Source organism: Macaca nemestrina, chromosome 9 (genome assembly GCF_043159975.1).
Source record: "Macaca nemestrina isolate mMacNem1 chromosome 9, mMacNem.hap1, whole genome shotgun sequence".
Lineage (NCBI taxonomy): Eukaryota > Metazoa > Chordata > Mammalia > Primates > Cercopithecidae > Macaca > Macaca nemestrina.
This window is the reverse complement of record NC_092133.1, coordinates 64,778,035-64,803,926: the sequence shown is the minus strand read 5'-3', so window position 1 is coordinate 64,803,926 and position 25,892 is coordinate 64,778,035. Positions and strand designations below refer to the sequence as shown.

Here is a 25,892-nt window from a genome sequence, read left to right as displayed (position 1 = left end):
AATCATTTGTTTGACAAATATTTCTGGAGCACCTGTTATGTGCTGCTAGCACCCCCTAAACCCAAGGCTTGGGCTTTGGAAGTTAACATAAGCATGTCTTTTTCTTTTTTTTTTTTTTTTTGGAGACAGAGTCTCTGTCGCCAGACTGGAGTGCAGTGGTTCAATCTCACCTCACTGCAACCTCCACCTCCCGGGTTCAAGCGATTCTCCTGCCTCAGCCTCCCAGGTAGCTGGGACTACAGGTGCACACCACCACACCCAGCTAATTTTTCTATGTTTAGCAGAGACGAGGTTTCACCATGTTAGCCAGGATGGTCTTGACCTCTTGACCTCGTGATCTGCCTGCCTCGGCCTCCCAAAGTGCTGGGATTACAGGTGAGAGCCACCGTGTCCGGCCAGGCATCTCACTTCTAGTGCTCTCTCTGCAGGAGAACATCAGGACCTTCTTTCAAAACAGTGACTTGGTGTTAATGGTGCACAATTAAATCAGTAAAAAGCAAAATTTCTCTTTTGTTGCACTCATAGCAGACATGAAAATCTGATGATAATTAGCCAATGCCTTCTGGATATGTCTTGAGCACTGGGTCTCATTGTCAAGGTAGTGCCCTGAATTGTTTAGATTAGTCTGATTCATTTGGAAGTTGTGTCTTATTTTAGTATGATAATAATACAAAAAGAGATGCTTTCTCCTATCCTTCCTGGTAACATTTGTGCCATTATCCATCATAGTCCCATAATGGCTGGCTACTTGAAAAGTACTTTTGCAGCTTTGATATAGTCAATTCTTGAAATACCACTCTGGAATAAAAAAACCAAAAGGTTGACCAACAAAAAGAGATCTGAATTTAAGCTCTGTAGCAAAATAAACATGTACGATAATAGGGTGCTGAATATTACATCATAGTGTAACTTGGATTATGCTGACACTGGATGAAGATGTTGGGCAGTTTTACGAATTTTTCTTCCTAGAAAAGATAATACATACAAAATGATGGGTAAGATTTGAACCACTGTGACAACATTTCAGAAATTAACACCCATGGGTCAGAGTCAGTCAACATGCTTTTATATTCACATACTTGGAGGTTATACACGAGTATCTACTAAACAACAAAAGTTTGGTGTTTTTTATTTTTTTCCCCCAAAGTCCAGTTCTGTGGTGCAGTATGCTACTGAAGTCTCAGTAGTGATACAAAGAGATTCCTTAAAGACATATTTAAGTACATATAACATCTGCCCTCAATTGAAAGAGTTGGTAGCAAAAATTTGTTCCATATGCCATATGTAACATATGCCAAAATGAGATACGGCTGTTTGAAAACTGAGAAAAGCAATGGCCAAGAGAGGCTAGCCCCGCCCCCACTACCACCAAAAGGGATAAAATGATATGAGTGTGTCAAGCAATTCTGAAATGACAGCCCTGGAGCTAGACTATCAACACATGGAAAGATCTGCACATAAAATAGTGGATAGTCAGTGGTTCAATTTGTATCATACTAACACTACTTAACTTTTTAGCTCCTGAGACACAGCCCATGTAGGTATTACAATATTTTTTCCAGTGGAATTTGCATTAGTTAAGAGGCTATCGTGGTAATGAATATGGCGCATTAGATGACTTAATAGTGTCATCTAAGCCCAGGTGCGGTGGCTTACCCTGTAAACCCGGCATTTTGTGAGGACAAGGTGGGCGGATCACCTGAGATTAGTTCAAGACCAGCCAGACCAACGAGGAGAAACACTGTCTCTACTAAGAATACAAAATTAGCCAGTCATGGTGGTGCATGCCTGTAATCCCAGCTACTCGGGGTGGTGCATGCCTGTAATCCCAGCTACTCGGGAGGCTGAGGCAGGAGAATTGCTTGAACCCAGGAGGTGGAGGTTGCGGTGACCAAGATCATGCCATTGCACAATAGCTTGGGCAACAAGAGCGAAACTCCATTTCCAAAAATAAAAAAAAAAGTGTCATCTAATATGCTGCTATTTAAACTAACCAAGTACACAATAGTCCTTTAATATTTTAGACAAAAAATACACTAACCAGAGTAAATATGAGAGATTATTTCAGTTTGACTAAACTTGCAAACTAATTGTCCAGTCATTCAATGAAAGTTAATTAAATGCATGATACTACACCAAAATTACCTGGCTAGAGATATATAAAGACCCTGTCTTTAGAGATACAGTCTACAACTTTAGATTGCTTTCCCTTTTTTTTTTTTTTGAGACACAGTTTCTGTCACCCAGGCTGTAGTATGATCTCAGCTCACTACAACCTCCACATCCTGAGCTCAAGCTATCCTCCTGCCTCAGCCTCCTGAGAAGCTGGGACTATAGGCACATGCCACAATGCACAGCTAATATTTTTGTATTTTTTTTGGAGAAACAGGGTTTCACCGTGTTGCCTGGGCTGGTCTCCAATGCCAGGGCTCAAGTGATCTGCCTGCCTCGGTCTCCTAAAGTGGTGGGATTACAGGCATGCTCCAGTCCCCCATGGCCAATTTTGTTTTCTTTGGCTTTCACACATACTAAAAATTACTTGTGAAAGTGTAGTCTAGCCAAAGCACCTACTCTCTTTATATATATATATATATATATATATATATATATATATATATATATATTTTTTTTTTTTTTTTTTTTTTTTTTTTTTTTTGAGACGGAGTCTTGCTCTGTGGCCCAGGCTGGAGTGCAGTGGCGCAATCTTGGCTCACTGCAAGCTCCGCCTCCCAGGTTCACGCCATTCTCCTGCCTCAGCCTCCTGAGTAGCTGGGACTACAGGTGCCCACCACCACGCCTGGCTAATTTTTTTGTATTTTTAGTAAAGATGGGGTTTCATCGTGTTAGCCAGGATGGTCTCGATCTCCTGACCTCGTGATCTGCCTGCTTCAGCCTCCCAAAGTGCAGGGTTTACAGGCGTGAGCTCCCGTGCCCAGCCCAAAGCAGCTACTCTCTAATGTCTGCGAATAGCTCTACAATCCCCCCTTCCTTTTTTGTAACAATCTCTCACTGTTCAATAAACAGGGTAGTGCATATATTTCAAAATGCTAAATTACAAACGCACAGGAGGAAAACCCCAACTGAAAGCAAATTCCTAGATGACTGAGCGTGACAAAGCTAGCAGTTTTAATTATCTGTAATTCTGAATATCAAGAAGAGTAAGCTGAATTAGGCTTGACAGATGACAAATTAAGTTTTTTTCAAGACCAAAAGATACCTCTCAGAAGATTACATAACACGCTGTCATGCAATTAAAGAATGGGAGACTACAATGTAATAATCTATGTTTACGGGCTAAACATATTTTATTTCTTACAGGCAACCCTCAAACAAGAATAAATTCAGAGAGACTCCTTCAGAATTTTTCTGTATTTTCTGAGACACAGTCTCACTGTCACCAAGGCTAGAGTGCAGTGGAGTGATCACAGCTCACTGCAGCCTCAACCAATCTGCCACCTCAGCCTCTTGAGTACTTGGGATCACAAGTGTGGGCCACCACCACGCCATATATATATATATATATATATATATATATACACACACACACACGCACACACACACACACACACACATATATATATATATTTTTTTTTGAGATGGAATTTCACTTTTGTTGCCCAGGCTGGAGTGCAATGGCACAATCTTGGCTCACCACAACCTCCATCTGCTGGGCTCACGCCATTCTCCTGCCTTAGCCTCCCGAGTTGCTGAGACTACAGGCGTGCCCCACCACACTCGGCTAATTGTTTTTGAATTTTGGGTAGAAACGGGTTTTCACCATGTTGGCCAGGCTGGTCTTGAACTCCTGACCTCAAGTGATTCACCTTCCTTGGCCTCCCGAAGTGCTGGGATTACAGGCGGGAGTCACCATGCCCAGCCTTCTACAAAAGATTTTTTTTTTTTTTTTTTTTTTGAGACGGAGTCTCGCTGTGTCGCCCAGGCTGGAGTGCAGTGGCCGGATCTCAGCTCACTGCAAGCTCCGCCTCCCGGGTTCACGCCATTCTCCTGCCTCAGTCTCCCGAGTAGCTGGGACTACAGGCGCCCGCCACCTCGCCTGGCTAGTTTTTTGTATTTTTTAGTAGAGATGGGGTTTCACCGTGTTAGCCAGGATGGTCTCGATCTCCTGACCTCGTGATCCGCCCGTCTCGGCCTCCCAAAGTGCTGGGATTACAGGCTTGAGCCACCGCGCCCGGCCTACAAAAGATTTTTAAGCTGGCCAGGCATGTGCCTGTAGTACCAGCTACTGGGAGGCTAAGGTGGGCGAATGACTTGAGCCTGGAGGTCAGGGCTGCAGTGAGCCATGACCATGCCACCTCACTCCGGCCTGGGTGACAGAGCAAGACTCTGTCTCAAAATAAATAAATAAATAAATAAAATTGAATATAATAAAAATGCATTGGTTCATACTGAAAGATAAGATAAAAATAATAAAATAGGCCAGGTGAAAGAGTGAGACTCAGCCGGGTGCAGTGGCTAACGCCTGTAATCCCGGCACTTTGGGAGGCCGAGGTGGGTGGATCACCTGAGAACAGGAGTTTGAGACCAGCCTGACCAGCATGAAGAAACCCCATCTCTATTAAAAATACAAAATTAGCTGGGCGTGGTGGTGTGCGCCTGTAATCCCAGCTACTAGGTAGGCTGAAGCAAGAGAATCACTTGAACCTGGGAGGCAGAGGATCCAGTGAGCTGAGATCGCACCACTGCACTCCAGCCTGGGCAACAAGAGTGAAACTCAGTCTCAAAAAAAAGAAGGAAAGAGTGAGAGTCTGTCTCAAAAAAAGAAGACAGAGAAAGGAAAAAGGGCATGACTAGGGCCTGGAGACTGAGGCAAGAACGTGCACTGGGGGAATGTATGCAGTCGGATACTGCTGCAGCGCAAGTAGAAAGTGAAGATACACGAAGGCAGAAAAGACAGAAGTGAGTTTTGCAAAAATCTTAAAGGTCCTGTATTCCCTGCTAATGAATCTAGGCTTCGTCTAATCATTCGAAGGCCCTGAAAGTTTTGCTCTATTTCTTTTGTTTTATTTTGAGTGAAATATATCACATAAACAGAACACTACATGTAGTTAGGGCGAAGAATCATGTTTTTCAGAAGGAAAACTTGAACTACCCTAAGGAGAGCTTATTATTCAGCTTCCTGATTTCCCTGGTGGCTAGAATGCTCATGATTATGTTTCCAGTGCATAGCCTAGGAGAAGTGCAATATATACTTGTTGATAATAAAGATAGCACTGAAATTATCCTGTTTAAGAAATAAAGGCCTCGCCAGGCGCGGTGGCTCAAGCCTGTAATCCCAGCACTTTGGGAGGCCGAGACGGGCGGATCACGAGGTCAGGAGATCGAGACCATCCTGGCAAACACAGTGAAACCCCGTCTCTACTAAAAAAATACAAAAAAAACTAGCCGGGTGAGGTGGCGGGCGCCTGTAGTCCCAGCTACTTGGGAGGCTGAGGCAGGAGAATGGCGTAAACCCGGGAGGTGGAGCTTGCAGTGAGCTGAGATCCGGCCACTGCACTCCAGCCTGGGTGACAGAGCGAGACTCCGTCTCAACAACAACAACAAAAAAAAAAAAAAAAAAGAAAGAAAGGCCTCACTATAGCAGTGGCCAAGAAAATGGAGAGGTGGTAGTGTTCAGAACTTGTAGAACAAAAGAATTTGGATGGGCCGGGCGCGGTGGCTCAAGCCTGTAATCCCAGCACTTTGGGAGGCCGAGACGGGTGGATCACGAGGTCAGGAGATCAAGACCATCCTGGCTAACACGGTGAAACCCCGTCTCTACTAAAAAATACAAAAAACTAGCCGGGCGTGGTGGCGGGCGCCTGTAGTCCCAGCTACTCGGGAGGATGAGGCAGGAGAATGGCGTAAACCCCGGAGGCGGAGCTTGCAGTGAGCTGAGATCCGGCCACTGCACTCCAGCCCGGGCGACACAGCGAGACTCCGTCTCAAAAAAAAAAAAAAAAAAAAGAATTTGGATGGATGAACAAAGGAGGCGAAGATACTGAATATTCTATTTTGGGTGATCATGTGTTAATGGCACTGAACCAAACATGTAACGCAAGAGAAAGAGCAGGTTTGGGAAAGAATAGAACAAATGTGTTCATATCCATTAGAGATACAGTGTTTTTTTACAATGATGTCATTTGGCAATGCTACAAACCAGTAGCTTACAAGGGAGGTCTCTCTACTAGAGATATTGCTAAATGTTACTTTACCAATATCTTTAGTAAACCATCAGTAACTGGCCACATTTTATCTGTTACCACATGTGTGAAGTGACTTGATTGAGTGAAAGAAGATTATACATTTCAGTAAGGTAATTATTATTATTTTTTTTTCAGACAGGGTCTTGCTTGCTATGTCACTCAGGCTGGAGTGCAGTGGCACGATCATAGCTCACTGCAACCTCAGCTTCACAGGTTCATGCAATCTTCTCACCTCAGCATCCCGAGTAGCTGGGACCACAGGCATGAGCCACCACGCTTGGCTAATTTTTTCTTTTTTAAAATTTTGGGGCTGGGCGTGATGGCTCATGTCTGTAGTCCCAGCACCCCAATTTAGACCAGAAATCAGCAATTAGCAACACTATTCAAAGCAAAAGCATCCCCTCTGTCCCCCAGGTGTATCCATCACTCAGCATCAAACAAGATCTTTCTCTATTTTGCTCCTAAAAATGTCTTAACGGGCAGCTTTGTCCAAATCCCAGCTAAATGTAAAAATTCTTATCAGGACTCACTAAAAACTTCAAAATCTGTCCTTACCATGGTCAGGGCTTTAAAAAAAGAATAAAAATATTATAAAGAATCAAAAATCAGCCAGGCGCAGTAATCACAGCACTTTGAGGCTGAGGCAGGCAGATCACCTGAGTCAGGAGTTCATGACCAGACTGGACAACGTGGTGAAACCTCATCTCTACTAAAAATGCAAAACTTAGCTGGGCATGGTGGCAGGTGCCTATAATCCCAGCTACTCGGGAGGCTGAGGCAGGAGAATGGCTTGAACCCGGCAGTTGGAGGTTAAGTGAGCTGAGATCAAGCCACTGCACTCCAGCCTGGGTGACAGAGCGAGACTCTTTCTCAAAAATAAATTAATTAAATTACATTAAATTAAATTTTGGTGTAGAGGCGTATGTCGCTATGTTGCCCAGTTTATTTATCTCAAAGTCTTGGGCTCAAGCAGTCCTCTTGCCAGCCACCACTCCCGACATGCCTTGGCCTCTCAAAGTGCTGGGATTACAGGCTCAGTAAGCTTTTTGACAAAGTATTTTAGAAACACTTTAAATGCCCATCAATACATGATTTATTAAATGTCTGATCTCTCATTTGCAGTGCCTCAGACAAATAAAAAATCAGCGTTATTTATTTATTTATTGAGACAGGGTCAGGCTCTGTCCCTGAAGCTGGAATGCAGTGGTGCCATCATAGCTCACTGCAGCCTTGAACTCTTGGGCTCAAGCTATCCTCCCACCTCAGCCTCTCATGTAACTGGGAATACAGGTGCATGCCAACATACCCAGCAATGTTTTTTTGTTTCTTGTTTTTTGAGACAGTGTCTTGCTCTGTCACCCATGCTGGAGTGCAATTGCGCAATCTCGGCTCACTGCAGCACGCCCCTCCAAGTTCAAGAGATTCTCTTGCCTCAGCCTCCTGAGTAGTTGGGATTACAGGTGTGCATCACCATGCTCTGCTAATTTTTGTGTTTTTAGTAGAGATAGGGTTTTACCATGTTGGCCAGGCTGGTCTCAAACTCCTGACCTCAGGTGATCTGCCCACCTTGGCCTCCCAAAGTTCTGGGATTACAGGCGTGAGTCAACGCACCCGGACCACCTATGTGGTTTTTTTTTTTTTTTTTTTTTAAATGAGGTCTTGCTATGTTGCTTATATTGGTCTCAAACTCCTGGCCTCAAGTAATCCTCTCCCCTCAGCCTCTCGAAGTGCTGGGGTTACAGCCGTGAGCCACCATGAGCAGCGAAAGTCAGCATTTTTTTTTTTTTTTTTTGAGATGGAGTCTTGCACTGTCGCCCAGGCTGGAGTGCAGTGGTGCCATCTTGGCTCACTGCAAGCTCCGCTTCCCAGGTTCACGCCATTCTCCTGCCTCAGCCTCCTGAGTAGCTGGGACTACAGACGCCCGCAACCACACCCGGCTAAGTTTTTGTATTTTTAAGTAGAGACGGAGTTTCACCGTGTTAATCAGGATGGTCTCGATCTCCTGACCTCGTGATCCGCCTGCACTGGCCTCCCAAAGTGCTGGGATTACAGGCATGAGCCACTGTACCCAGCCAAAGTCAGCATTTTTAAACTGATAATTTAAGTCAAGAGTGAAATAGAAGGCCAGGAACAGTGGCTCATGCCTGTAATCGCAGCACTTTGGGAGGCTGACGCAGGCAGATCAACTGAGGTCAGGAGTTGGAGACCAGCTTGGCCAACATGGCAAAACCCTGTCTCCATTAAAAGTGCAAAAATTAGCCAGGTATGGTGGTGGGCGCCTGTAATCCCAGCTACGCAGGAGGCTGAAGCAAGAGAGAATCACTTGAACTTGGGAGGCAGAGGTTGCTTGAACTTGGGAGGCAGAGGTTGCTTGAACTTGGGAGCCGAGATTATGACACTGCAGTTCAGCCTGGATGACAGAGTGAGACTCAGAAAAGAAAATGAAAACAAAAAAAGAAATAGAAACAGTTTACTGAATTTTAAGTTCACAATCCTTTTTTTTTTTTTTTTCTTTTTGAGACAGGGTCTCATTGCTGTCACCCAGGCTAGAATGCAGTGGCACCATCACTGTTCACTGCAGCCTTGACTTCCCAGGCTCAGGCAATCCTCTCACTGCAGCCTCCCAAGTAGTTGGGACTACAGGAACGTGCCATCATCCAGAGCTAGTTTTGTATCTTTAGTAGAGATGAGGTCTTGCCATGTTGCCCAGGCTGATTTCGACCTCCTTGGCTTAAGCAGTCCACCTGTCTGAGCCCTCCCAAAGTGCTGGGATTACAGACATGAGCCACCATGCCTGGCCTAAACCTCACAATACGTTTTTTTTTTTTTTTTTGAGACAGGGTCTCTCCCTGTTGCCCCTGCTGGAGTGCCGTGGTGCAATCTCCACTCGCTGCAACCTCTGCTTCCCAGGTTCAAGTGATTCTTGTGCCTGAGCCTCCAGAGTAGCTGGCACTACAGGCATGCACCACTACTCCTGGCTAATTTTTATATTGTTAGTAGAGATGGGGTTTCGCCAGGTTGGCCAGGCTGGTCTTGAACTCCTGGCCTCAAGTGATCTGTCCACCTCAGTCTCCCAAAGTTCTGGGATTACGGGTGTGAGCCACCGTGACCGGCCTCACAACATTTTTATTTATTCATTCATTTATTTATTTATTTATTTATTTTTATTTTTTGAGATGGAGTTTCACTCTTGTTGTCCAGGCTGTAGGTCAGTGGTGCGATCATGTCTCACTGAAACCTCCACCTCCTGGGTTCAAGCGATTCTGCTGCCTCAGCCTCCTGAGTAGCTGGGACTACCTGTGTGCACCATTATGCCCGGCTAATTTTGTAATTTTAGTAGAGATGGGGTTTCACCCCACGTTGGTCACGAACTCCTGACCTCAAGTGATCCGCCACCTTGGCCTCCCAAAGTCCTGGGATTACAGGTGTAAGCCACCATGCCCGGCCACAATACTTTATTTATTTATTTATTTATTTTTGAGACAGAGTTTCGCTTTTGTGGCCTAGGCTGGAATCTTGGCTCACTGTAACCTCTGCCTCCTGGGTTCAACTGATTTTCCTGCCTCAGCCTCCAGAGTAGCTGGGATTACAGGCAACTGCCACCACAACCAGCTAATTTTTGTATTTTTAGTAGAGATGGGGTTTCACCATGTCGGCCAGGCTGGTCCCAAACTCCTGACTTCAAGTGATCTGCCCGCCTTGGCCTTTCAAAGTGTTGGGATTACAGGCATGAGCTACCACACCAGGCCTACAATACTTCTAAGTCCATCTATTCTACTATACCTGCATTCATAATAGACATAATAAACATAACTTTAATGTGTAATCTAAAAATCATAAAACATCATATTTGACAGGTGTTTCAAAAGGCCAAAAAAGTAATATTGAGTTTTAACCAAGCTCCCTAAAAGTTTTTAAATAAATTCTAAATCAACAGATCCTTTAACTACCTTAGGTTCATTAACTATAATAAGAACTAATGTTTGTATATTACTTGAGTTTACAAGCCATTTTCCTTTAATCCCAACAACCCTATGAGGTTAGTAGAGCAGGTAGAAATCACTCACCAAAAGTTGAGACAAAAGCTGTATTATTGCTATATCTCCAAAGCAAAGTTTCAAGATTAGGGATGCAACTGTATTCTTTGAAAAGGAAAAATGTTTAATTCCTCTGGTTTTTCAGGCTGCTATGGAGTTAATGAATTTGTTCCACTCTTAATTTTTAAATCTGTGACTGCCAAAAAAGACACACAACTAGCCAAAAGAGGCATAGGGGAAATCTTTGCAAAACCACATTTCATACAATTTCTCTACATTTCCATCAAATCCTGTAATGAGAAAAAACTGTATGTTCTAGTTTTCTGAGACAAATTCTAAAAATAAGCTAGCTAAGGCATCACTGCATAAGACATACTTCAGGTAGGTCCAGGAATTCTTGTATGGATAACTTCAAGTAACATTGTACCAAAGTAAAAATACGTACTAGTGAAACAATTCACTATTACAGAGACACTAGAGGTGTCTCTGCATATAGATCACTATACCAAGTATCAGCTGTCTCCCCGCCCTTTGACTGTCTGCTTACCTCCAGAGGCACAAGGACAGATGGTTTCTTTTTCAGCTCCTCACATTTTCTTTTCTTACAGATCTGATGGCTGTTCTTTCTGTTCTTGCAGTAAGTACATTCACCACAGTTAGTCTTCTGCTGGCAGGGTTCGCAGACCCCACATCGCTTTCTTTTCTTCTTTTCCAAAGTGGGTAGCAAAGTGGTATAGGAAGAAGAGGAGGTACTGACCATTGGCACTGGCATAGTCACCACTGTGGTGTTGACAACATGAACTGTGCTGGTTACACTGACCTGGGAGCTCCCTCTGTCTGATTTGCTGGGACCAGCCTGAGAGAGTTGGGCCACACCCAGTGAAGCATGGAAGAGTCCTCTCTCCGGGGCTAATGGGAACCCCTGAGTGTTAGCTGGCAGGAAGCTTATATGAACCTGCTTCTCATTTTCTACATTGCTTATAGCCATTACTGGAGGTAATGAATTTTTCTCTGAGATTGATGATGATTGAGGAGTGTGTCCTGAGCCCAAAGGCAAAATCTGTATAGCACCCTGGACTGCAAGTCCATATGAGACAGCGCCTTGGGGCTCAGGCCATTTGGAAGGAGCATTAAAGGTAGCAACTGGATTTGGAGAAACAGGAAGGAAGACAGGCAAGTCTGGGACAACACTCCCACTCATACCAAGAGTTTCCTGTTGGTCTAAAATAGTACCAAAGACCTCTCCTTGGACTGGAATAGCACCACGAATCTCTGGTAGATCTGGGGTCTCACCCAGGGCCTCACCATGAACTGGGTCAGCACCAGGAAGTTCCCATTGATGTGGGATAGCACCAAAGGCCTGTCCTAGGAAAGAGGTGGTATCAGAAACTTCCTGTTGATTTGCAGTAGCTTTGAAGGCCTCTTGATGATCTGGTTTAGCACCAAGGGTTGCTTGTTTTGAGCCTGCCAAGAGGAATTTTATTACAGAGGTAGGAGACGTAGACCCACCAAGAGCCAAGCAGTTTCTAAGGTTCAATTCAGGTATAACCTTATTAAGACTGGAGGTGGGGTAGCAATTATGTTCACTTTTAATGGGATCCAGGTAAGAATCAGATAACTTAAGAGATTCTACTCGTGAACCCAACTCTTCTAACTGAATGCTGGGGTTTCCTTGAGAGGTAACTTTGGGGGTTGCTCTTTGGGGAAAAGGAGCACACACTGTGTCCTGAGCAAACATTTTTGGGGAACCACTGGTATCATTAAATGTCTCTTCAGAGAATAGTCCTTCATCACAGCATGTCCCTTCCAGTGGCCCAGGAAGGATCTCAGCTGCAGGGCCACTGTGGGTAGGGATATTGATTTTGGAATCCTCAACTCTTTGGGACCAAGACTGAGTTGTCTCTTGGCTCTTACCTTTAAGTAAAGAGGGATTTTGTATACTGATTAGAGTCTCTATATCAGGAAGGACTTGGGTGTCTTGCATTGGAACCGAATCATTTTCTGAGTGCTTTACTCCCAAATCAGGGAGTATCTTATAATCACAATCATGTTGCTTTTCTAAACCCTTAGAAAGTGGAACCTTTTTGGATTTGGCTATGACCAGTGGGGGTTGGGAGAGTCGCCTGCTAAGAGAGGTGCTTCGTAGCGCCATTGTAAACCCATTGCAGGTTAAGGACTCTGGGTTCTGAAAAAGAACCTCAGTCCTATCCGAATTCATGCGTGCTGCTCCAGCTCTTGTCAGAAGGCTTCTGACTGGCATGGGTGGTTTAGGTTCTGTTTTTTTCTTAACATCTCTTTCTTGAATTAATTGCTTTAATTTTCCAGGGCTTAAAGTCTTGACTGATGCCACATTTTTGTTGGCTCCCTTGGTTGTCTTTCGTAGTTGGCTGTTTTTCTTTTTTTTGTTTACATCTTCCTTCCTGACTAATCTGGAAGGCCTTGCATGGCGGGATCGAGACATAGCTACAGAGTAGGAAAAAATGAAAGGGCACAGGAAACAGAGTCATTGGTCCTTTGGAAAGTCTCACTTCTGAGGAGAATCTGGATGCACTGCTCTTGAGCTCAGTCACACAAGGTTTTGGTCTGAAATAACAACAGAAAACACTGAAGTGAGTCTTTTTCCTATGCATTTCCCTATTTGAAATAGAATATTCAATACTAATTATTTTATTTTATTTTTTTGAGACAGGATCTCATTCTGTTGCCCAGGTTGGAGTGCAGAAGCATGATCACAGCTCACCACAGCCTGGACCTCCCCAGGCTCAAGCAATCTTCCCACTTCAGCCCCCCAAGTAGCTAGGACTGCAGGCTCACACCATCACACCCGGCTAATTTTTGTATTTTTTGTAGAGACTGGTTTTCGCCATGTTGCCCTGGCTGGTCTTTAACTGGGCTCAAGTCATCCACCTACCTTGGCCTCCCCTAGTAATGGGATTACAGGTGTGAGCCAGCATGCCCGGCCACTTAAAAGCAAGGACCAAGAGCGGTGGTTCATGCCTGTGATCCCAGCATTTTAGGAGACTGAGGCAGGAAGATAACTTGAGGCCAGGAGTTCAAGACCAGCTTGGGCAACATAGGCAGACTCCATCTCATAAAAATAAAAATAGCAGCCAGGCGCGGTGGCTTATGCCTGTAACCCCAGCACTTTGGGAGGCCAAGGCAGGTGGATCATGAGGTCAGGAGTTCGAGACCAGTCTGGTGAACATGGTGAAACTCCGTCTCTCCTAACAATACGAAAATTGCCAGGCGCGGTGGCTCACACCTGTAATCCCAGCACTTTGGGAGGCCGAGGCGGGCAGATCACAAGGTCAGGAGATTGAGATCATCCTGGCTAACGCGGTGAAAACCTGTCTCTACTAAAAATACAAAAAATTAGCCGGGTGTGGTGGTGGGCACCTATAGTCCCAGCTACTCAGCAAGCTGAGGCAGGAGAACGGCGTGAACCTGGGAGGCGGAGTTTGCAGTGAGCCGAGATCGCGCCACTGCACTCCAGCATGGGTGACAGAGACAGACTCCGTCTCAAAATAAATAAATAAATAAATAATAAAAATTAAAATAGTGGCCAGGCGCGGTGGCTCACGCCTCTAACCCCAGCACTTTGGGAGGCCAAGGTGGGCGGATCACGAGGTCAGGAGTTTGAGACCAGCCTGGCCAACATAGTGAAACCCCGTCTCCACTAAAAATACAAAAAAAATTAGCCGGGCGTGGTGGTGGGCACCTATAATTCCAGCTACTCGGGAGGCTGAGGCAGGAAAATGGATTGAACCTGAGAGATGGAGGCTGCAGTGAGCTGAGATCGTGCCATTGCACTCCAGCTTGGGCAACAAGAGTGAAACTCCATCTCAAAAAAAAAAAAAAATTGCTGGGCATGGTGGTGCGCACCTATAAACCCAACTACTCAAGAGGCTGAGGTAGGAGAATCACTTGAACATGAGAGGCGGAGGTTATAGTGAGAGGAGATTGTGCCATTGCACTCCAGCCTTGGTGACAGAGTGAGACTCCATCTCAAAAAATGAAATGGAATGAAATGAAATGAAATGAAATAACAGGGCTGGGCGTGCTGGCTCATGCCTCTAATCCCAGCACTTTGGGAGGCCGAGGTGGTTGGAACATGAGGTCAGGAGATCGAGACCATCCTGGCTAACATGGTGAAACCCCGTCTCTACTAAAAATACAAAAAATTAGCCGGGTGTGGTGGTGGGTGCCTGTAGTCCCAGCTACTCCAGAGGCTGAGGCAGGAGAATGGCGTGAACCCGGGAGGTGGCGCTTGCAGTGAGCCGAGATCGCGCCACCGCACGCCAGCCTGGGCGACAGAGTGAGACTCTTGTCTCAAAAAAAAAAAATTTTTTTTTTTTTTTAAATTTTTGGTAGAGACGGGGTTTCACCATGTTAGCCAGGATGGTCTCCATCTCCTGACCTCGTGATCCGCCCACCTCGGCCTCCCAAAGTGCTGGGATTACAGGCGTGAGCCACCACGCCCGGCCTAAAAATTTTTTTTAATAATATAAAATCATGGAACTGAGAATTGTTTACTGCAAAAGAAAATATAGTCAACACAGAAAGTACTAAAATATCCCAAGAGAATTAATGCAGGGACAGAAAACCAAATATCTTTTGCTCTCACTTATCAGGTACTCATGGGTATAAAGATGGCCATAATAGACACTGAGGACTACTAGAGAAGGAGGGAGGGATGAAGACAAGGGTTGAAAAACTATCTGGTACTGGCTGGATATGGTGGCTAATGCCTGTAATCCCAGCACTTCGGGAGGCCCGGGGCAGGTGGATCACTTGAGGTCAGGAGTTCGAGACCAGCCTGGCCAACATGGTGAAACCGCGTCTCTACTAAAAATACAAAAATTAGCTGGGCATGGTGGCGGGCACCTGTAATCCCAGCTACTCGGGAGGCTGAGGCAGGAGAATCACTTGAACCTGGGAAGCAGAGGTTGCAGTGAGCCAAGATCGCACCACAGCACTCCAGCCTGGGTGACAGAGCGAGACTCCATCTCAAAAAAAAAAAAAAAATGAAAAACTATTGGGTACTATGTTCACTACCTGGGTGACAGGAGCAGTTGCACCCCAAACCACAGCATCACACAATATTCCCATGTAACAAACCTGCACATGTATCCCCGAACCTAAAAGAAGAGTTGAAATTATTTAAAAAAAAAAAAATACTAAAGTATCCTTTAAACCTTAGATTCACTATAAAGCTTCTTTTTTTTTTTTTTTTTTTTGAGACGGAGTCTCGCTCTGCCACCCAGGCTGGAGTGCAGTGGCCGGATCTCGGCTCACTGCAAGCTCCGCCTCCCGGGTTCACGCCATTCTCCTGCCTCAGCCTCCCGAGTAGCTGGGACTACAGGCGCCTGCCACCGCGCCCGGCTAGTTTTTTGTATTTTTTAGTAGAGACGGGGTTTCACCGTGTTAGCCAGGATGGTCTCGATCTCCTGACCTCGTGATCCGCCCGTCTCGGCCTCCCAAAGTGCTGGGATTACAGGCTTGAGCCACCGCGCCCGGCCTCACTATAAAGCTTCTTTAGTTGCCTCAACAAATGATTTAAGTTGATGAAGTTCCTCAAATAAGGTAAGCATGGGGTTTTCTCTGTATTAGAAACCACACCCCTTGTAGTTTCATGCATGATTTTATTGATTTTTATGTATTTTTTTTTTTGAGACAGGTCTCCCTCTGTTGCCCAGGTTGCAGTGCAGTGACATAATCATACCTCACTGTAACCTTGAACTCCTGACCCCAAGCAACCCTCTCTGCCTCCCAAAGTGCTGGGATTGCGGGTGTGAACCAGCATGCCCAGCCATTATATGTGTTTTAAAGCTTAAATCCCAATCTTTACAAATGTGGATACTTTAAAAATTATCTCTTTCCTGAGCACATCCCTATACAGGGAGAAGTATCATCTGTTTGACAGTAAAGCTGGTTAAACCAGAAGAAGAGGTTTATATAACGTAAGAAACTCTCCTCCCTGGAGATCCAACACTTCCTACCACATTCCAATTAACAATCCACAAATTTTGAGCTTTTCACATGCACACCAAAACAGCATAAAGTCTCAGGAGACAGTATTGACAAATTAGGTTACAGATAAGACACACAGGTCCAATACATCTGTTGAGTACCCGCTATGTCTAACGAAGGCATTGTGGTGGACACTCCCCAAACCCAGAAATGTCCCTCTTTTCTTTCTCCTGACTCAATTCAAAGACTGCCCGTTCTAAAATTCCTTCTAAAAGATCCCACAAGTCTTTTTCTTTCTTTTTTTTTTTTTTTGAGAGAGGGTCTCACCCGGACTGGAGTGCAGTAGTGCAAACTCAGCTCACTATAGCCTCAACCTCCTGGGCTCAAGCAATCCTGCCATCTCAGCTGCCCCAATAGCTGGGACCACAGGCATGTGCCACCATGCCTCCTGAGTAGCTGGGACTACAGGTGCCTGCCACCACGCCTGGCTAATTTTTTGTATTTTTAGTAGAGATGGGGTTTCACCGTGTTAGCCAGGGTGGTCTCGATCTCCTGACCTCGTGATCCACCCGCCTCTGCCTCCCAAAGTGCTGGGATTACAGGCGTGAGCCACGCGCCCGGCCAGGAGTTTCGCTCTTATTGCCCAGGCTGGAGTGCAATGGCACGATCTTGGCATGTTGAGCAGGCTGGTCTCCAATTCGCGACCTCAGGTTATCTACCCACCTCAGCCTCCCAAAGTCTGAGAAAAATTAAAAATAGATTAAAAAAACAAACCTGGTCAGGCATAGTGGCTCATGCCTGTAATCCCAGCACTATGGGAGGCTGAGAAGGGCAGATCACCTGAGGTCGGGAGTTTGAGACCAGAGTGACCAACATGGAGAAACTCCATCTCTACTAAAAATACAAAATTAGCCAGTCGTGGTAGTACATGCCTGTAATCCCAGCTACTTGGGAGGCTGAGGCAGGAGAATCACTGGAACCCTCCCCGGTTGAATCTGTTTAAAAATTACTGATCTGACCCAGGTAATCCTGGGACCCAGGTAATCCTGGGACCCACTGGTTAGTTTCAGGTCTAGAGATGATCTCACATCAAAAAGTCCTGGGTTTGAATCTGTGATCACCAGCTATGTGTCCGGAGAACTACTTAACTGAGTCCATGTTCCTTCATCAAAAATGAGGTAGTTTTGAGGTTTCAATAGGCTCCCACAGGAAAAACCTAGTGGCATTGGTTTCATCCTTGTGGTATCTGTGGTTGAGTGTAAGGGGACATGGGTAGCAGAGTAAAAAGATGGACGTTGGAAGTAGGCTGACCTGGGTTCAGTTTTCAGTTTATAAATATTAGTAGATTGTGACAAGTTTCTTGGTATCTTTATACCTATGTTTCTTCGTGTGTAATACAAAAGAAAGTCTAATAGTGTTGACCTCACTGGGTTATCATGAGAATAAAATGAAATAATATATGTAAAGGCTTAGCACAGGGCTCGCGCATGATAGGTGTTTCATAAATAAGAGCTAAAAAAAAAAAAAAAAAAAAGAAGGCTGTTTGCAACTTCAAAATACAAAAAAAAAAAAAAAAGAGAGAAAGAGAAAATAAGTGATAATTATCATTATTATGGAACCAGTTTAACCCAGACTTTGTTATATTCTCGAGACCAAGATCTCCTTTTGGTTCTGTTCCCACCTTACGCACTAAGTAGGTTACACACATAAGAGTTCCCAGAGCACACTACATTTAGTCAATGTAATGTGTCTTTAAGACTTTTAAAATAGACATTAGCGATAACATCAAATACACAAAAAATAACATTTTGATAAATCTGTACTAAATAGAAACACTAGGCCAGAGAATACTTCACTTGAATTCTTGGCATCTAAGCTTACTGCTTTCCCCTTCTTCCAAAAAAAAAAAAAGTTTGGCTTGCAGTAATTCAGTCTTTGGCTGTGAAAAACTGAAGGATATTTTCTCCAAAGACCACTGCTTTTTGTACAAGATTTTCAGAAAACAAGACATTCCAATTTGAATTTCCAAAAAGTCAACAAATACCTTTATCAGGATGCATTTTTCATTACAAAAAGCAATTCATTTTAATCTCTCAAAATTCAACACTATCATTAAAAGCATGCTTTCTCTCTTGTATCAAGATTATACTGCTAAAAAATTATTAGGAGTATATAATCTAGTCATTGCAATCAGCCACAAAAATTAAAATTCATATATGTAGGCAAGTAATCTGGGTATGCCAGAGGGTGTCATGGGATCTGCTTTGAAAGTGGTTTACAATTTGATCTCTGTCTCTCCTATATTCTTTTATATTTTTAAATTGAAGTGCTTTAGAAATTCAGACTTGTAATTAAGATAATCTTTATCATTCAAACCCTATCTCCTAAAAAACAGCCTGTCAAGGAAATAGAAAAGGTATGAACAACATGGATTGCGAAGATGTGGCCTCTTTAAATGGTAACAGCCTTTTTACGAGATCACGAAAGAGGCCAATGACCCCTGAAAAACCCAACTGCAGGGGAGAAAATCACTGAGTACCACCCAGCCAAGGAATCAGAGACAACCAGAAACAAAATAAGGACTCCTTCCGGCAAGACCCTGATTTTTATCACTCTTGGCTCCACTATTGAAACATAAACTTCTTTTGTGACAAACTAAGTTGTCCCAAGAGCCGAACTCATGGAGTAAGGGTAGCAAGCTTATCCTGAAATTTGTGGAGGCAAGGGGAAGAGAATGTAGTCCACTCCATTAAATAGGTCCACATTTAAATATGGAATTACCTCAAAGACCTCTGGAAATTAATTTCTTTTTTGTAAACATTATTAAATGATTTACTTCCATTTTTAGTGCTTCTATCATAGAGTATTCAATTCATACAAAAATGTGTGTGTGTCTGTGTGTGCATGCATATATATATATATATATATATATATATATATATATATATATATATTTTTTTTTTTAACAGGTTCTTGCTCTGTCACTCATGTGTATCAAGGATCACTGTAGCCTTGACCTCCTGGGCTTAAGTGATCCTCCCACCTCAGCTTCCCAAGTAGCTGGGACTACAGGCACGTGCCACCACACCAGGCTAATTTTTTCTTTCTTTTGTGAAGACTCACTATGCTGCCCAGGCCACTCTCAAACTCCTAGCTTCAAGTCATCTGCCCTCCTGAGCCTCTTAAAGTGCTGGAACTACAGGTGTGGGCCACCATGTCCAGCAAAAATGTGTATTTTCAAATAAATACTCACATGAACTAAAATATTTCCAGCAGTCAAATCTCCCCTGTGTACACTCTTCCCTAATTCTACTTCCATTTTTCATTTCTGATAAAAATTGATATTTCAATGCCTCTCAATATTCGTTTTTTTTTTTTTTTTTTTGAGACAGGTCTTGCTCTGTTGCCCAGGCTGGAGTGCAGTGCTGTGATCACTAACTATAGCCTTAAACTCCTAGACTCAAGTGATCCTCCCATCTCAGCCACCCAACTACAAGCACAGGCCACCATGCCTGGCTAAGTTCTTTTTATTTTTTGTAGAGATGAGGATTGATCTCACTATGTTGCCCAGACTGGTCTCAAACTCCTAGCCTCAAATGATCCTTCTGCCTCAGCCTCCCAAAACACTGGGATTACAGGCATGAGAAAGGTACTTTTATTCTAACCTGGAATGTCTTCAAGAGTCCGTGAAAGTGCTGCAGAGATAGCTTCATGATAAAATGATATGAGAAGAAAATAAGACTGGAGACCCTGTTATTAAGCATATATCATTGGCCCAAGAGGGGAATCGTGTGCAATTAATGGACACCATCCTGTGAGTTCTTACTGTCATGGAAGGGAAAAACGAAAAACCATTTCTGTGATGTAAAACATTATTCAATCAACAGATCTTTACACCAGAGAGCACCAAGACCCCCAAACAACAATAGAACATTATTTTGGTCAGGCACGGTGGCTCACGTCTATAATCCCAGCACTTTGGGAAACTGAGGCAGGTGGATCACTTGAAGTCAGAAGTTCGAGACCAGCCTGGCCAACATGGTGAATCCCTGTCTCTACTAAAAATACAAAAATTGGGCCGGGCGCGGTGGCTCACGCCTGTAATCCCAGCACTTTGGGAGGCCGAGGCGGGCGGATCACAAGGTCAGGAGATCGAGACCACGGTGAAACCCCGTCTCTACTAAAAATACAAAAAATTAGCCGGGCGCGGTTGTGGGCGCCTGTAGTCCCAGCTACTCGGGAGGCTGAGGCAGGAGAATGGCATGAACCCGGGAGGCGGAGCTTGCAGTGAGCCGAGATCGCGCCACTGCACTCCAGCCTGGGCGACAGAGCGAGACTCCGTCTCAAAAAAAAAAAAAAAAAAAATACAAAAATTAGCCGGGCATGGTAGCACATGCCTGTAATCCTAGCTACTTGGGAAACTGAGGCAGGAGAATCACTTGAACCCAGGAGATGAAGGTTGCAGTGAGCTGAGATCACACCACTGCACTCCAGCCTGGGCCACAGAGCGAGACTCTGAAAACAAAAAAAAAAGGAAAACAATAGAACATTTTCCCCCATAAAATGTCTTTGTGACAAGGGAACTACAGAGTGTGCGATCCAAAATTATAGGCCAGGAGATAATAACCCAACTAAATTTTTAAAATAATTACCTTGCTTAGAGAATGAAAAGCTGGCTTCTTAAAGTGTAAGGGTTTTCTGTAGAGAACTGGCGGGTGTGGTGGTTCTTGTCTGTAATCTAAGCATTTTGGGAGGCCGAGGCAGGCGGATCACCTGAGGTCAGGAGTTCCAGACCAGCCTGGCCAACACAGTGAAACCCTGTCTTTACTAAAAATACAAAAATTAGTCAGGTGTGGTGGCACACGCCTGTAATCTCAGTTACTCCGGTGGCTGAGGCAGGAGAATTGCTTGAACCCGGGAGGCAGAGATTGCAGTAAGCCAAGATCACACCACTGCACTCTAGCCTGGGAGACAGAGACTCAAAAAACAAACAAACAAACAAAAAACAAACAACAAAAAACAAACAAACAAAAAAACTAGTATTGATAGCAACATGTCAGAAAGATCCTCTCCCACCTATATCTGTCCTTTTTCTGGATTCCCCCAAAATCCTCTGGGCAAAAATGCTTAATTGATGTAACGATCCAGCCTTCATGTTAATTTAAAGTCATATTTCAATTCTTTCCACTACCAGCAGTGGCCAAAAACGTGGTATTTGCACACATAGAGCTAGTTGCAACAGACTGATTTCATAGTCCCTCCATTCAGCTCCACAGAACTTAAAGGCTCTTGCACTTGGCTGAGAAAAACAAGATTTAGAACATTTATTTTAAAAAGGCAGCACCCGGCTCAGTTTCCTCCAGCAACTAAGTTCTACCTCTAAACGAAGAGTAGGCAGGCAACTGCTTGCAGTTCCTAGATAGTTTTCTACCACAGGAAGTGTAAGAGCCCTCGGCACATGTAAAAGCTGTTCAGGGAAACTCACTAGAATGCCAGCACATTTAGTCAATGGCTCCTTCCATATGTAAAACACCCCTCTGCCCTGCAGAGAGGAAGGGGGAAAAGGGGGGGAAAGGGCCAAGAAAAGGGAAGGGAGACGTTAGAATGGACATAGAACGGTCCTTCCAAAGACAAGAAAGGCATAAAACACATTAGGAGGAAGTAGAAGAAAAAGCATGAGAAGGAAGAAAGTGCCCAAAAAGAAAACAAAAAAGGCCAAAAACGAAAGAAGGGAAAGAATTTTATAGTAAAAAACTGAGGAAGGGGAAAAATTACTTAGAGTAAAAACTGAGGAAGGGGTTCTACATCTATAGTAATAAAACTAGAATATTAAAAGACAACTGAGATCAAAAGGCCAAAGACTAAAAGACCAAGGGGAGAGGGGAAATCAAGTGTGCAGGAAAGGAAAGATACGGACGCTCAGAAGGTGGGGGAGGGGAGACAAATCAGATGGGAGAAGGAAGAGAAACAAAGGGCAGGGACAGTGGAGACCCAACCCTCCCACCCATCCATTCTGGAAGACCAGCCCGGAGAGCGATAGTTAACTCTCATTAAAATGGAAAGTGGCAGTCCCAGAGTTGTAAGCCTGGACTCCTCATCTTTGCAAAGAGAAAAGGACACTGTCTGCCATTTCCCGTATATCTTGATTCTGAAATTTGATTGAAACTACAACTTAGCTTTAAAGACAGAGAGGTTGACAAGCTAATTAAAACCCCTTAATTGGGGAAAAGGGGGACCCCTATGACCAATACCGATAAAATCGGGAAACACACCAAAAACCACCTAAGTCTTTTGATTCTTGGTTTGATTCACCTAAGTCTTTTGATTATTAACTCATACTAATCTCCTTATTTCCGTACCTATCTACATGTACCCCTGCCCCTGGTTTAATTGTAGTCATAAATTCGTAATATGCTCCAAATAACCGTTGCCGTAACTGGTTAAGAAGCTCCTTTTCCATATTTTTTCGTATCCTGAGGCCTAATTAAACCATTGCTTTTATTTTACTTTATATTGGGGGTGGGGACGCCGAGCACACTCAGGTCCAGGGGAGACCTGGGGCTGCTGCTATACAGCGCCGCTCTTCCCAGTGGCGCGCGCGGCTCACCCCGCCGGCCCAGGTCTGTGTACCTAATCCTGTTCTCGCTCCAAGGTCTTAAAGCACTTTTCAAACATTTCTTCAAAAACCGGTCATTACTAGGACGTATTGTGCAGCTCGTTTAGTGCCCCAGAGTGGAACCGGGGCGGAGGGGAAGAGGCACCCTAAGAGACGTATGCAGAAAGGTTGGTTAATTTGGGAGAAGGACGAGTTGGGGGCGCGGGAAAGACTCCGAGGCTGAACCTTTAAATGTTCTTTTGGAGACACTTTAGTTTTTAGTGGATCAGAAATGCCCAGCGTGGGTTTCTCGTTCACGTGGAAAGATTACCAGCGCCGGTCAGTCCCCTTCCAGACCACTTCTTGTAGAATATATATATATATATAGAGAGAGAGAGAGAGACAGAGAGAGAGAGAGAGAGAGAGAGAGAGAGAGAGAGACAGAGAGAGAGAGAGAGAGAGAGAAGAGCCCGGGGCGAGCGAGGGGGGACCGGAGCGGGGGAGAGGGAAGGAGGGAAGCACAGAGAGGGGAAGAGCATTTTCTCTCTGGGGGCGGTAGATTGCGCGGCATCCTCCTAGCCCTCGGGCGAGGACCAGGCCCCTCACGTGCTGCACGACTAGCCCCAGCACCAAGCTCCGCGCACCTCCCACCCTCAGGGCCCGCTCCGGGATCCCGCCAGACGGGGACTGATGGGATCGCAACGCCAGCGCGTCCTGCGACCCAGTGGTGTTCACAAATGAGTTTCTTAAATGCCATTTTGACAGAACACACTCTACTCCGTATTCCCTGCTTCCCTGATCCTTAACAACTCCAAGCCAACTCCTAGCAAGACTCCACCACTGCCTCCACTCCAAACGTTTCATCCCTGGAGCCGTCCTCCCACAACTCTCGGGGAGACAGGCGCCAAAGCGTTTCCCCATCAACCTGTCTCTCATATAAATATGGAGGGAGGAAGAAAACTTGTTTAGGGGGTACGCTTGAGCACGGGACAGCCCGGGCTCCCCACTCACAACTTGCACAGACTCTAGCCTCTCCTTATCCCGAGGCGCCCGGACCTCCAACTCCCCAAAGGGGCCAGGGAACCACTGGCACATTCAGCCGTCTCCCCCAAGCCACACTTGCCCTCCCCCAGCCCTTTTTCAGCGCAGCCCGGGGTCAGAGCCCCAGTCGCCCCCGCTGCCCCCCACCCGGCGCTGTGTCGGGGCCTCCCGGGCGGGTGGCCGAGACCTCCGGCCGGGGGCATTGTTTACCTCCAGCAACAAAAGCGCCCCGAGCGTCCCGGGGTGGGGGGTCGAGGCGGGGAACGAGCCCACCCCTGCGGCCGCGGGAGAGCCAAGGACGCAGAGCCCTGGCCAGTCCAGCCCGCGCCGAGCGCCGCCTCCCGGACCCCCCTCGGGCCTCGGCGTCGGAGTCCTCCCTCCCCGCACCCCTGCCCTCTGCCCCGGCCCCAACTCACCGCTGGCCGGGTCACACTCCCAGGGCAGCGCACGGCCCCCAGCTCCAAGCCTGCATCAGCCCTCGGGCAAACTTTCCAACTCGCGCTCCTCCCCACAACTTTGGAGCCCGGGGCCCCGGCGGGCGCGAGAGGCGCGGGCGGGTAGGGGAGGGCGCCTACTGGCTCCCAGTACAGTCAAGGCCGGAGCCCCTGAGGTGGAAAGTCGGTTCCCAAAGGTCCACAGTGGAGAGGCAGGTAGGGCTGCATGACTTGGGCGGGGCAGGGGGGTGTCCCGGGGGGCAGACCCGGGAGTAGAGGGGCCAGCGGCTGCGCGCACAAAGCGGCGCCGGAGCAGACTGCGCGGCCACTCCCCGCCAGGTCAGCCCCCCGGAGCAGCAGTGTCTCCCCAGGACAGACCTCAGGGAGTGAAGCTGGGGCTCTGCCTTCGCTGGACCCTGCACAGTTGAGCGACAGGCAAAACGCGAGCTGGATTTACCCAAACTGGAGCTGGAATCCCTCCTCGACTCCCTCTCGACCCCCTCCCCTCCCCCTCGTTCTCCACCTCTCTCAACACACACACACACTCTCTCTGTCTCCGAAGAAGTAGTAGAGAGGTGTCAAGATTTTGTCATTACCTTTTTTCCCAGGAGAACTCTAGAAAAAGTTTTTAGGATCTCTAAATTGCATGTTTATAAACGTATGAAGAAGGTGCCAGGTCAGAGATGACACCATTGAGCAATATCTAGGTCGCCAGCAACGGAAAACCGCCCTCAACACCAAAGAGAGAAACCAGATGAGGGCTGTGTTCCCTGACTCTGGGCTGGACGTCTGCTAAGTTCATCATAATGTTTCTGTTAGCTATTTGGCCCTGGACCTCAGTGGTGGTCGTATTCACTTTATGAATGAAGAAATGAAAGTGCAAGAAGAGCTAAGTTTTCCGAATGAGGAGGAATAACCAGTGGCATTATGCCAGAATTAAGACTGACTAGGGCATCTGAATTTTTCTCTAAATGTTTGATGGCTATTGCTTCTTCCAGCAGTCATGACACAGACAAGGGAATCCAGGACTTTAATGGGGTCACTGTGGTAAGGAAAATGCTGTTCATGGAATCTTCATTCCTTCCAGGTCAAACTTCAAGTGAAGAGAAAGGATTCAGTCCCTCATTACCTTTCACACCATTCTACCCCCATTCTGCACTTAGATTTTATTCTTATACACATAAGCATAACCAGGCTGTTCTCGGAAAGATTCCTAAACTTTTAACCTTCTTCACTGATTGATTCATACAAATGTATTCTTACACTACAATGTAGGCATAGAAGAGAATTTACCTCCTACACAGAAAGAACAGAGATTCCAGGCTGGCAGAGCAAACTGATGACTGCACTCATGTTTTCAATGGCACAATCAGACAAAGTACCTTGGCTGAATAAAATCAGAAATGTGGCATTTGAAATCAATCTTTTTTTTTTTTTTTCCTTGAGACGGAGTTTCACTCTTGTTGCCCAAGCTGAAGTGCAATGGCGTGATATTGGCTTACTGCAACCTCTCTCCCAGGTTCAAGTGATGCTCCTGTCTCAGCCTCCTGAGTAGTTGGGATTACAGGTGTGCGCCACCACACTCAGCTAATATATATATTTTTTTCTTTTT

The 25,892-nt window shown here is 45.6% G+C and overlaps 1 protein-coding gene across 3 annotated transcripts in view; it reads right to left on the bottom strand.

The window, feature by feature from the left end:
- The window catches only part of LOC105466117 (tet methylcytosine dioxygenase 1), a 149,801-nt gene extending 125,031 nt beyond the window's left edge, over window positions 1–24,770 (bottom strand). For all 3 annotated transcript variants that reach the window (XM_011715068.3, XM_011715069.3, XM_071069635.1), the window contains exons 1-2: window positions 24,263–24,770; window positions 10,788–12,823 (exon numbers count right to left, since the gene is read on the bottom strand). In XM_011715068.3, coding sequence (XP_011713370.2) covers window positions 10,788–12,701 — 1,914 coding nt within the window. In that variant the 5' untranslated portion in view covers window positions 12,702–12,823; window positions 24,263–24,770. The remainder of the gene's footprint in view (window positions 1–10,787; window positions 12,824–24,262) is intronic.
- Between the last annotated feature and the right edge of the window lie 1,122 nt (window positions 24,771–25,892).